The following is a 12072-nucleotide window of genomic DNA, read 5'->3' on the forward strand; positions in this document are numbered from 1 at the left end:
GCATGAAGTGGTTCAAAACATTGCCCGACTGAAAAAAAATGAACATTTATTAACACTGTGTGGCTCTATCAACTGTGAATCAGAAATGTTCAGTCGTGCCTCATAAATGAAGCAACCTCATTGAGAGCAAAAAGACATCTGTGGTGAGGATTATAATGAAGGGGTGGGAGGATCAAACAAGAGCGTAGGAAAACGGAATAAGAGGTTAACTAGTGAGGAAGTATTATGGTGGAAACTGTCTATTGCACACTCAAAGCAGAGTGAACACATGCTGTTGTTAGAGGTTTACCTTGCAGTTTGTGAGCATTATTATTGCAAATAACTTATTCTTGTCTGAAAATCCATGTAAAATGCTAGAAATTGCAAAGTTGGTGAAATAGGGTTAATTGGTGAACATTAGGTTTTTGAACATGATAACGTGATAAAAGACATATTTGGAGTGAAATGATCAGTCAGTGCCATGGCTGTGTATTTTTATTCTAAGGGCACGGTGATATACACACAAATGGAGCAGTAACGAACCACCACCTCCTGTTCACTTCCATTCTGTGTGAGGGGGCAAATATAACATTCACATCCTGTAGTGACGCAAATCTGCAGTGTGGCTTCACTTGTTAAAATTTGGTGACATTTCATGGGTGACGTCAAAGCCTCAAGCAATAGCAATGATGTTTGTGTGGTTGACCCCCCCTGGGATTATATGTAATTTGCCTTGGCAGGTGATTATCATTTGCCTACATGTGTGTAACCATGCCCCAAACCCATGCCAGTATGATAAATAAAAACTGATTCAAACAGCCAGGGTTTGTGATGTCACAAATGCAAGACACCTGTCAACTTGTGGGTGTGGCTTTGTAGCTGGAAAAGGCTCCTCAGCTACAGGTGAGCTTTGAGAATGGGAAGACAGGGAGCGGGGGGGCATTCTAGTATAATCGTAGCAGGCAGATAGATCAACCAGTGAAAGGGAGGACAAATCATTCAAGAATATCTGATCATATTTGCCAACCATTGTCATGTTTTACCGTCCCCCCCCCCCTAATATCCATTATGATATTGCACTCTCCAGCATTCATGGGCTTGTTCCTCCAGGGGTTTTGTGGTGACATGGTTGCCAATGCATGTCACAAATCAGAATGTCACAGCATGTCAACTTGCAAACCTTCGTCTTTGCACCCCAGGAGCCCATTCAGGTGCCAGTGTTAATGCCCACTAATCCCTGCTGCTTTGCACTTCAGGACTTGTTAACTTCAAAAGATACTTTAAGAAGGGATATGATATCACTTGAGCTCAGCTTTTAGTCTAAAACGTCCAGGATGCATTTTTATCAGCTCTGCGGCATATAGGACTACAGAGCTGTTCCTACCAGGTGCACGGTGCAGTTTAGAAGATTTATGTGTAAATATATACTAGACAGCATGTTTTTCCCTTTCAGGCAAATTTGCATTATAAATGTGAGTTGTAGCCACGTTTTATATATAATTGTCTTGGCTGTGTGTAGTGTGTGTGCGGATGGATGTAGAGGTTGCTTGTGATTAAGCAGTCAGTATTGTTGTGTTGTTTATACATTGTCACTTGGTGATCTCCCAGTGTGTAACATGGCTCGCAGCCATAACAGCAGCTACCTTGTGCAAACAGTTTCTATATAGTCCCTCAGAGCGGGGGTGCTGATTTCCACTCAAGTGGAAAAACATGGAGGACCCCTTCCAGCTTTTGTCCCTTGAGCATTTACCCACATTATGCACTTTACACATGGGCATAAATTGCCTCATCAATTATTCAACAGGGAGAGTTATGTATATCACTAAATGTAGGAGGGAGTCAAAGGTTAACCGAATCCGTGCATGCATGATCATGCATGAGTGTGTGTGCAACTGGCTTCACACACACACGCACGTTATATGCACACAGCCTTCCCTAATGTTCAATAGTTAAAGCGCATCACTCATCTGTTGGATGTGAGTCTCAGAGGCTGAAGGCGGAAAATTGAATGGCTACGCAGAGCCACAGGGAATTACTACTGAGCACAGAGACCACTGGCCAGTGCTCTGGAGGGGAAAGGGCACATGGCATTTAATACTATTGATCAGCAATAAAACAGGAGGGCAAGGCACAACAACTTTTTATGCCTGAAGGAAAGGTTATCTGCACTATTGCTGCAGCATAATCACTTATGTATTACCTGGTAATTGTTTTTTGTCTAAGCCTGGGGGTTGTAGAACAACGGGGTCGCTCTGATACAGCACTGCAGATAAAAAAACTGTGATAACACCCTGCCTTTTTTTTTTTTAGGATGAGTTTTGTTCAATAACATTCCAGCGCAATAATTCAGTGTCCTGTGAGGTGTAAATCTTTGATATCCAATCAGCAGCAAGCTTCCATATCTGAGTCGGCGTAAAAAAATCCTGCATTCTCAAGCAGGATTCAAAGGTGGGGGCGAAGCTAATGAGTTCTGGCAGAGACGTGGGTGCTGATGGCGAAGGTGTGAGAAATAAATGGAGTTGGACATGCTTCGGTTGATGATGGAAAATTGCTAGATGCCTCACACTCTATGAGCGCAGCAGCCAGGCTTGTTGCTGTACTTTACAGTTTTGCAGTAGCAGGGGGAGTTAATCCAGCACAAGACAGATGTGACTACGAAGGTACTCTGCCACGGCGGAACACAAGCTAGCTGTATACTACAAGTGCCTATGACATGAACATGAAAACTGCTGTAATTTATCTCATGAGTTATGGAACTAATGGAAATATAGGCTGATCCCTGTATCTCTGATCACCCCCCCCCTCTCTCTCTCTCTCTCTCACACACAAACACAAACACAGAGAGGAAAGTCAGCGAGCAAGCTCCCAAATGAATTTGCATATTTGCCAGCAGACTTTTGATATGCTAACTTTACTGCAGTAAACTTTGCAGTGCACCTCATTACTATTTTATTTTTACCAACATATTGCATAAATAACTTCCCCACCCCTCTCTTGCAACTCTTTTTTTTCCATCTTCCAATGATATCGATCTATCACTCTAAAGTTTCTGATTAGACCTTCTCATTTTAGCCTTGAGAATATCTGGAGATTTGTGCTCGCTGGCTGATACCTGTCGGTTTACTCATTTGTGCTGTCAGACATTACTTTTTATCCTTCTACATTGTTGGGTGGTGATGTAGTGGAACTCAAAGTCTTATCTTCATCAAATCTCCAACACTAATTTGTACATAGCTCTGCACATTATATAGTCTAGTCAGTCTACATCATAAAGATTGTTTCTTCTGAGTATTCAAAGCTTTAGCTGAGAGAACAACATTACTTGTGGCTCTATGGAAATAACCCCTGTGTGGTCTTGCATAAAATCCAAGCGGTGCTGCTAATTCACACGATAAATGGGCTTGGCTGGGGCCAATTACCAGCTGGCAGAAAAGGGCATGTTTACCTTGCCTAGACACTGGATTTATGTTGTTATGTATTAGGCCACATTTGGATGCCTGAAGCAAATATTACTGTGCTTCCATTTAATTTCTTTCTGCAAACTGCTTTTGTTTCTATACCTGCTTCCTGAGGGATCCATATGATTATGATCCATATGTGCTCATTTCTTATTCTGCTCCTGCTATATAGGTACTGAAGAAGTGAGACCTGCATGTTTGTATTACAATCACGCACTTCTCAATGCCACAGTACAGGACCATGGGCATTATGGGAGAATGGGTTTGATCCTGTACTACTCTCCCTTTTAATGGTCACATGTGTCCATTGAGGAGGAAGTAACTGATTATGTCTGAAGTTACACAGATGCCTCAGGTTAGATAAAGTTTTGAATAATTTTATCTTAATTAAATCTTGCAGGCTGTTTACTTAAAGCACTGCTAATACAGATGTTGAGAAATTTGTCTTTAAATCCCATTCATGCACTTTTTAAAACTATTCCCATCCTTTATTTATTTTATTTATCTGTGTGAATTCTCAGTCAGAGAGAAGTTTGGCAAGCAAAATGTCTTTTCATGTAATACAATGTAGAAAACATACAACTTTATCTATGGCTTGACATTACTGTCAATTTTTAAAGTAGCTTGGTTGGATTTGTAAGTCTAAATATTTGTTGGGAGCATCCCCATTATTTTCAAACACCCTCATTGCTCGAAGTGTTGTAGTCTTACATCATGTTGCAGCATTCTTTCCCTGTTTTCTTGATCGGCCCAGTATGGGCTTGATGGCTGTCAGTTCTGAGCATTTTCCCAAAGTTAAAGAGCCAGGCTGTTTGTCACATCCTGTGTCTCTTTCCCACAGAAAGAGTGATTAAACTTGGATGCGTCGCCATCACAGTAAAAAGTTTCCGTGTCTAAGGACTTCAAAATATATAACGTCACTCAGAACGAGCACTTCCTGCGATGTTTCTCCCTCCCAGGGATGTTTGTTAAGTCTGGTCTCATCAGTAAAACTGAGGGCCTTCACATTAGCTATATACTTCTGGGAGAACAGCAGCTCTTCACCACCCTTGCTTTTATATCTTAAAAAGTGATGAGTAGTTGTAACAGAGCTAATATCACATTTAAAGTTTTAACCATAGACGTAGAAGTAATTAGCACAAAACTGGATAGAAATAAAAAGCAGGGTGGAGCATTAACTGAACAGGTGGTGCTTGAGTTTTTTTAAGCTGTCCAGAGATGCAGCGTTGCGTATTTCGGCAGGGAGAGAGTTCCAGAGGGTGGGGACTGCGACACAGAAGTCTCCAAAAATTTGCATAAAAGTTTGGTGTTGGGGAAGGAGAGCAAACCTGAATTTGAGGACCGCAGCCTTCTGAGTGGAGTGTTGGGGTGGAGGAGGTCAGTTAAATATAGTGGGGCTAGGGAGTGGAGGGATTTGTAGGTGAGAAGGAGGGGTTTGTATTTAGTGTGGGCCTTTATCTGAAGCCAGTGGTGGTGAATGAGGGTCGGATGATGTGATGACATGAGAGTTCCCAAAAAAGTGAAGCCAAAGTGTCTTGATCACCCCTGGTGGCTACCTGCAGAATAGGTCATAAACCCTGCGTCCTCCCTGTTAGCAGATGGGATATGGACCAAACTAATAAGTTTCCTCAAAGATGTTGTCATTCATTTTAGGTTGTTCTCATCACACTGATGTTTGTTCAACCTCTCATATTTTCTGGTAAGTTTAGTTTCAATTAGCTGTTTGATATTAAAACGGGTGAAACATCATGATTCACAGCTGAGACTGACTCGCCATTGGTCAAGCACGTGTATCAACAGGACTTAGATACCGAGCCTCCATCGTCCATCTTTATACACAGTCTCTGGTTTAGACCTAATGAAAAGTGAATATATGTGCTACACTGGTGGTTCTTGACAGTTGACAGAGTAAAGGAAGCCAACAGTGAGTTTTCAAAGTTCCCAATAATAACCTATCAAAGAGCTATAAAAAGTTATTATCAGTGACCTGATTTCTCGATAATTACGAGTCACAACTCAGTACATTGATGCCCCATGCAGACAAATCCTACCACTGATAAAGAACAACTAAAAAATCCCTGAAATAAGAAAAAAAGGCAAGCAATTAATGCTTATTGTCAGGCAGCTTATAATTACTCGTCTTAAGCTGTTCAAAATGGTGACCTATTAACTTCAAAGTTAAAGTGTTTTCATTTTAATCATATTCTGTCTGAATCTTCTGCATTTTGTAGCTTAATCTATATTCATACTCAGCATCTTCATGCAGAGGCAGGAAGATATTTAGATAAAAATAGCGCTGTTAAATCTCTATGAAGGTAGCTAAGTTGAATCAGCCTCAGTGCACGCTGTGAGGTTATTGCGGGCGTAATTAAATATACATTGAGCTTTTTAAGTCACTGTGGCAGAACAAAACGTCAACGAGCTCTGACTTGACAGAGTCAGTCCCTGTGGAAAGCTGCATGACACATGCTGTAGCCTTGTCTTGGTGCATGCCACAGCCAAGACCTGTATGAATGAATATAAGCGCATGTAAAGTGCAGTACAGATGAATCATGCAGACGCATTTCTCTGTATGTGCTCATTGTCTGCTCCATGGATGATTTAAACAAGGCATTAACTCGGTGATTCAGCCAAGATAAAAATAGAAATCTATACTGACCACTAATGCCTGAGAAACATGAGAAATACTGTGGCTGCGACATGCAACTACATCTACCACTGCATCTAAAGTTTAAAGTCAACTTAGTTTATTCTTACTTGTGTAACTTTGTTATATTCAATTTCTGTATATCTGTATAACAGAGCTGCAGCCAGAGAAACTCTTGGGCTATAGACTGTTGAATAAGCAGCTCAACTTTTGTATGTATTTTACAGCTTTTTTTTATCAAAATAATTTACCTACATGTCAGGTAATAATCAGATTACACATAGACAGGATCTCTAACATCATGCCGTTAAAAACAGCAGTGAGGTTTGATGGCTTATCTTTCATCCCTATTCCTTCATTTACATTGGTGCCTCTCATCCACAGTGCCCGTTGCCAGCTGCTGGCACAGGATCTATTTGGTGATGATGTACGAAGCCAAATAATGGACGTCATTGACCAAATTCACACCCCGGCTGTATCATTTCTTAAAAAGACTACAATGCCAGGTGCACTGGTACACTGCAAACACCAATCTCCTGTGATGTTATTACTATCATGCAAAAAGCACCAAAAAGTTCCTCCTGATATTTTAATTCCATTTAATTGCTTGTGTTTTTTACCAATAAGGCATCAATCGACAATAAAGATCTCCTGAGTGGTAAAGACCTTGAATCTACAGCAGCTGCAGTGAGTGTTCATAACAGAGTCTGTGTAGGGGTGAAGTCAAGGTGAATGTTTGGGTCAACACAAATATTAGATTTTCACACAGAAGGCTGTTGCTGAGCCATTTTAAACTGCCAACACATTGTTGTCTTCGTCTTAAAGAACTAAATGAAAAACCCAAGTTGTGATACTTCTGTAAATAACACCAATTAGTTATTTTTATTTAGTAATCTCAAGTTGAGTATTGGATCTGGGATTTAAGTAAGTCTCAAAACCACATTAATCACAAATGCATTCTGTGCAACATGGTGGAAAAGCCCACTTTGTTTATAGGCATACTGTGTTTTTCAGGTGTGTAGAACAAACTGTGGTAATTATGAAGAGCGTGTACAGATGGAATCACATTTCTGCATCACTAGCTGCTTTTAAAGCAGCCTGGACTCATTAGTTCACTGTGGACAACAAGAACTCCTCGAGCTGCATGTGAGGTACAACTTAAAAGAAAAGGGAGTCTGCCTTTATTTGTGTAGATTTGGCCTGTGAGTGATTGATGGATTGTGCTTTTTGTTTGTGTGTGTCACTGAACGTTGTGCTACAACGCTGGTATGTAGGCAGCAGACATACAGTATGAGCTCTTCTGCTTGTGAGGCGATGGGACTTTGTGCCCAGGCTTTCATGTGTAAATATAATGATGATTTATTGATTCAACAAACCTTGAAATAAGCACGCCATTGCACTGCATAATGATGTAAGGTGATACTGGGCAGACGATTTGATGGTAAATAGATGTATACAAGTATTTAGTTCAGGCAGCTATGAATACAGATTGTACAAAAAATAATGTTTTAAAGTCATGAACTACATTTTAGACAAAAATATAAAAGCTCTTCTGAATCCTTTGTGAGTGAGGACATACATCATTAAAGTTTGTTTTCCAGAATAGAAGCTCTTTAGTGATGCAGCCTTGACAGGACATAACTTTGCTCTTAGCAGCTTCTCAGACCGAGAGCTTCTTATATGCTCTATGAACAAATCATATCTCCCCATTGTGCAAGTTCAGCTGTTGTCAGACTCATTGTCCCACAGCAAACTGATTTTAGTGTGTAATGAGCACTTCTGTCCATGTGCTTCCTTCACAGTCGTGTGTCACTATGTCCGACAGAGGTGTCATCCCCATATAAACAAGTAGTGGAAATAATCCCACACATGTGGCAGCAATGGTTGGTGCAGCTCTGTGATCTGAATTAGTTTGACGTATTGCTTGAATGATTCTCTCTGCTTCCTTCACACTCCAGAAGTGATATGTCCATTTCAAGTGACGTAACCGCCACTGCCCACATATCTTCATGCGTCCTTCTTGTTGACATGGTTGTTAAGCAAGATATCCACTAGAGGGCAGCTCAGAGTTAAGAGCTTCTAACAACAACAAACATTTCAATGGTGGAAAAGATTGTGATCATGCAACACTAGAAAGAGATAAAAGTGGCTGTTTGTCCCTGTGCCCGGGCAAAGTAACATCATATAGACGCATAGTTTCTTACCTCAAAACTTTTTGTGTCCTATGGTCGTCTCATTGAAATATTGGCTACACTGCCCCCCACGATTTCTGGTGGTACTGCTCCTATTTCGTCTTTCGTCCATTCATCCTTTCCGATGACACCCACAAATGAGTATGGACGTATCTAACATTGAGCATAAATGAGCCTTTCTGTCAGTTACTTTCAAAATACGATATTCCCTCTAAGAAAAGTTCATCATTTTGGTTAAATGATAATGATCCTTTAATTGTAGCTCAATGTGGTCAATCCTAATAGTTTGAAAGTGATTTATTTTCACATTATCTTTCCGGAAGAAGCCAAAACCAAACTCACAGTGTGTGTCCTGATTCTCTTAAAAAATATTTCTCCACCCTGAGGCTTGCATGTTCTTCAGAGTCACCAAGTGATTGCTGATTAGCTAAAAGCTTTTAGCTTTCACTAAGGATGCCCGTGATTTTGTGACTGAGAGTGTTCATCTGAAATGGCTCCTTTTTTCTGTTGTGGCCCTGAGACAACATTACTGCATTGATTCCATGAAGCAAGATATCATTTTGCACACATATGCTTTTGTATGTGATCTTTTCAACTGACTGTCTGCTGTGGGGAAAAATCAATAGCTCTCTACATGAAGACTCTACAATAAGCTTTCTTGATGGACAGTATCTTATTGCATTTTTCCAAAGAAACATTCTCCTGCATAATGTTAAACTCTTATACTACATTTAGATCAACAGCTCATTTTGTTGGTTTTTATGTCATTTTACAGTTACATTGTTCTTCCACTGATAAGAACGGTGTGATGTATGACACCATTCTTGCTTGAATTATAGGTTCCTGTCTCAGATGAGACTAGAGTTTGGTGTGTGTCTTTACCATAATAGAATTCAAAATGAATTGTGTTGTAGTCATGCAGTCTTATGCTTCACTACAGGTTCAAAAAGCCACAACTGAATATACATGAACATGCACACAACTGCTTTCATTTTAGGAAAGGAGGAAAGAAAGAAGCTGATACGTTTAAATAGTTCAAATATTTGTGGAATGTTGTCACTGGTGAAACAGCTGGAAACTGCTATTTCAGTATCATTTTAAAATTATGATGTATTTTTACCTTCAGTTTTGACATCGAAAAACTCTTCAACTAGTTGAAAACTTGATTCAATTTTAGAAATGAACTGAAACTATAATTCAAAGAGGACCTGGCAATGTTTAACTGTTTAACTTTTGGACTTATTTTAGCCCTATCATCAGAAATGTGTCGTAACCTCCAAAGTTGTAACTATAACTATAGGCAAAACATAAAAGCTGCAACAAGTCAACATTGAACATAGAGTAAATGGCTATGGGTCATATATGCTTCTAAATATTATTCATTTATTTCATCACAGCAACAATGTATGTTAATGTCTGGGATGTTTTAGATGGTAAACAAACATGTTTCTCACAGTCAGTTTGTTGGATGGGGTAGAAATAGGCAGATGTAAAGAGCTGAGCAACAGTGACAAGCACTGGATTACAGTGTCAGAGCAGCTCTGAAACAGAGAGGGGTTGTGGGTGGTCAGCACTAATCAGTATCTATTGACAGTGGCCGGGGAGGGAAAAACCATAAATCAGCGACAGGGTGTTGCGGGGGATGTGCTGGAACAAAAGGTCAAATCCACAGCAGCAGTGTTTGGGCAAAGGTACATCCAAATGTACTTTAAAATAAAATACCTATAATACCCTCATTGTGCGTGTATCAAAATAAACTACAAAAGACAGCAGCTAGAAAACCAAAACAAACACTTCTGCTTTGGGTCTCGCTTCGTGCTGGATCATCAATTTTCTGATCCTCAATGTTCGGATCCTAATAAGCCTGGAAACATTACTGAGTAGACACCAATCAGAGGCTGCATGCATCGATTTTCATTTTTATGAAGTCATCACGTACACGTCTCACAGAAAGTATTTTTCAGTATTTTTAAACTACAAAAATACAAAACACTAAAGCATTTTGATATAAAATATCAATCAATCAATTTTCATCAGACCTATCAAATACAAATTACAAAATACTATTTTGTATTTTCAAATACGTATTTTTTATTTGTCTTACAGGACATAAGAACTGATGCTAACATGTTGTTGCCAGACAACACAGTGCACCTTTAGAGTTCTTGTAGAGTCCATCCTGTTGAGGTGAAACGTCATAGACATAATGTTTGGTCTTAATGTTTTGCCTCATCTGTGCATGTTCATTTACACAAAAAGTTACTCAACCAACTCTAATGCTTTCCTTCTGTTGCACAGGTGACCACCCTGGTGAACACCAGCAACAAAGGCCCATCGAGTAAGAAGAAGGGCCGCTCCAAGAAAGCCCACGTCTTGGCAGTATCTGTTGAGCAGGCCACCCAGAACTTTCTGGAGAAGGGTGAGCAGATCGCTAAAGACAGCCACGACCTCAAGGAGGAACTCATTTCTGCTGTGGAGGATGTCCGTAAGCAAGGTGAGCTTGATGAATGCGTTGTACAGACACTTTATGTTCTTGTGCTGTATCATAATATTGTTGTGATCAGTTCAGATAACTGCATTGTCAGTGTGAAATATCCCCGTGTTTTTGCCACCAGACATCTCGTAATTTCTCTTCGCCCCCAGCGATGTTAATATTGCTTTTCTCCTCCACAGACCAATACCTGACTCACATATTAGATCTATAGTGTAGTATATGATGAGGCCTTACTCCAAACTTTCTAGAGCATCGTTCATCCTCAGTTAAGGGTCACCTGCTGTCAGTCCCTTTGGAACATGTTGTTTGTCTGTTTTTACCAATTTAACTTTTTCATAGGCCATCCCTTTTTGTATTTGTTTACAGTTAGTGTTGTCAGAAAACCAATTTAAATCCAATCTGACTACTTTCAGTAGGTGTGGGTCGTTACCATATTACACATTTATTTGTTTGAAATTGGCTGCCTCTGTCTGTGACTGAACCTCTCTGTACGTTATAATGTCACAAACAACATATTTTTTATCACAAAACTAGATCCCGCCTGCAAATATTCATACCCAGCTCACTCAGGGAGATTGCTGCATTCTCTTAAACCGTGATACTACAATCTTCCAGTCCAGTGTGTTTAAAACGGTGACTGTGAAGTACGTGTTTGGTACAGAGGGTGGACAGTTAAACAGCAGAAGAAATAACTGTGGTGTACTTTGTGGTTTTTGAGACTGAGTCAGATGTACTGTGGTAACTTTTAGAGGCTGTAGTTTGTAATGGGTTGCATTGAACTACAATAGTTGAAGTGGGTATATTTCTCCCACTCCCCATTTGATATTTATATCTGCTAAATTATTGTCACACACATGAAATGTTGCCTCTTAGATTCAGGCTTCAGCTGTGAAAACACCATCAGCACACAGAACATGACAGTGTTTATTGTAAGACCTGAAGTAGGGGATCGTTGAGACGATGTAAATAAATACTGTTTAGGTATCAATTTGTTACAGCTTCAGACTAACTTTCTGACTTTTGTATTCGCCAAGTTTATGGGACTTATTCAACAAACATGTTCACACAGATTTTGCAGATTCTGTTCAAGTTTTGTGTAATTTATAAAGAATTCCAGTATTTGAAATTTTTTTGAAATCTCCATATAACTTTATTGTGGCAAATCAAATCCATTAAATGTAACTACCTGAAACCCATACATAGTTGGACTGCACTTGTACCTCCTCATTAATGTAATGAGCTTAATTCTGGTGATGTTTGCCCTAAAGTCATTCATCGTTAAAGCTCTGGCAGTCTTTCACA

The 12072-nt window shown here is 39.8% G+C and overlaps 1 protein-coding gene across 1 annotated transcript in view; it reads left to right on the forward strand.

Annotated features, from left to right (window-relative positions):
- The window catches only part of ctnna2 (catenin (cadherin-associated protein), alpha 2), a 282069-nt gene that overhangs the window by 35434 nt on the left and 234563 nt on the right, over positions 1 to 12072 (forward strand). Inside the window, exon 3 of the mRNA XM_035184820.2 lies at positions 10575 to 10770. Coding sequence (XP_035040711.1) covers positions 10575 to 10770 — 196 coding nt within the window. The remainder of the gene's footprint in view (positions 1 to 10574; positions 10771 to 12072) is intronic.

This window comes from Hippoglossus stenolepis, chromosome 2, assembly GCF_022539355.2.
Source record: "Hippoglossus stenolepis isolate QCI-W04-F060 chromosome 2, HSTE1.2, whole genome shotgun sequence".
Lineage (NCBI taxonomy): Eukaryota > Metazoa > Chordata > Actinopteri > Pleuronectiformes > Pleuronectidae > Hippoglossus > Hippoglossus stenolepis.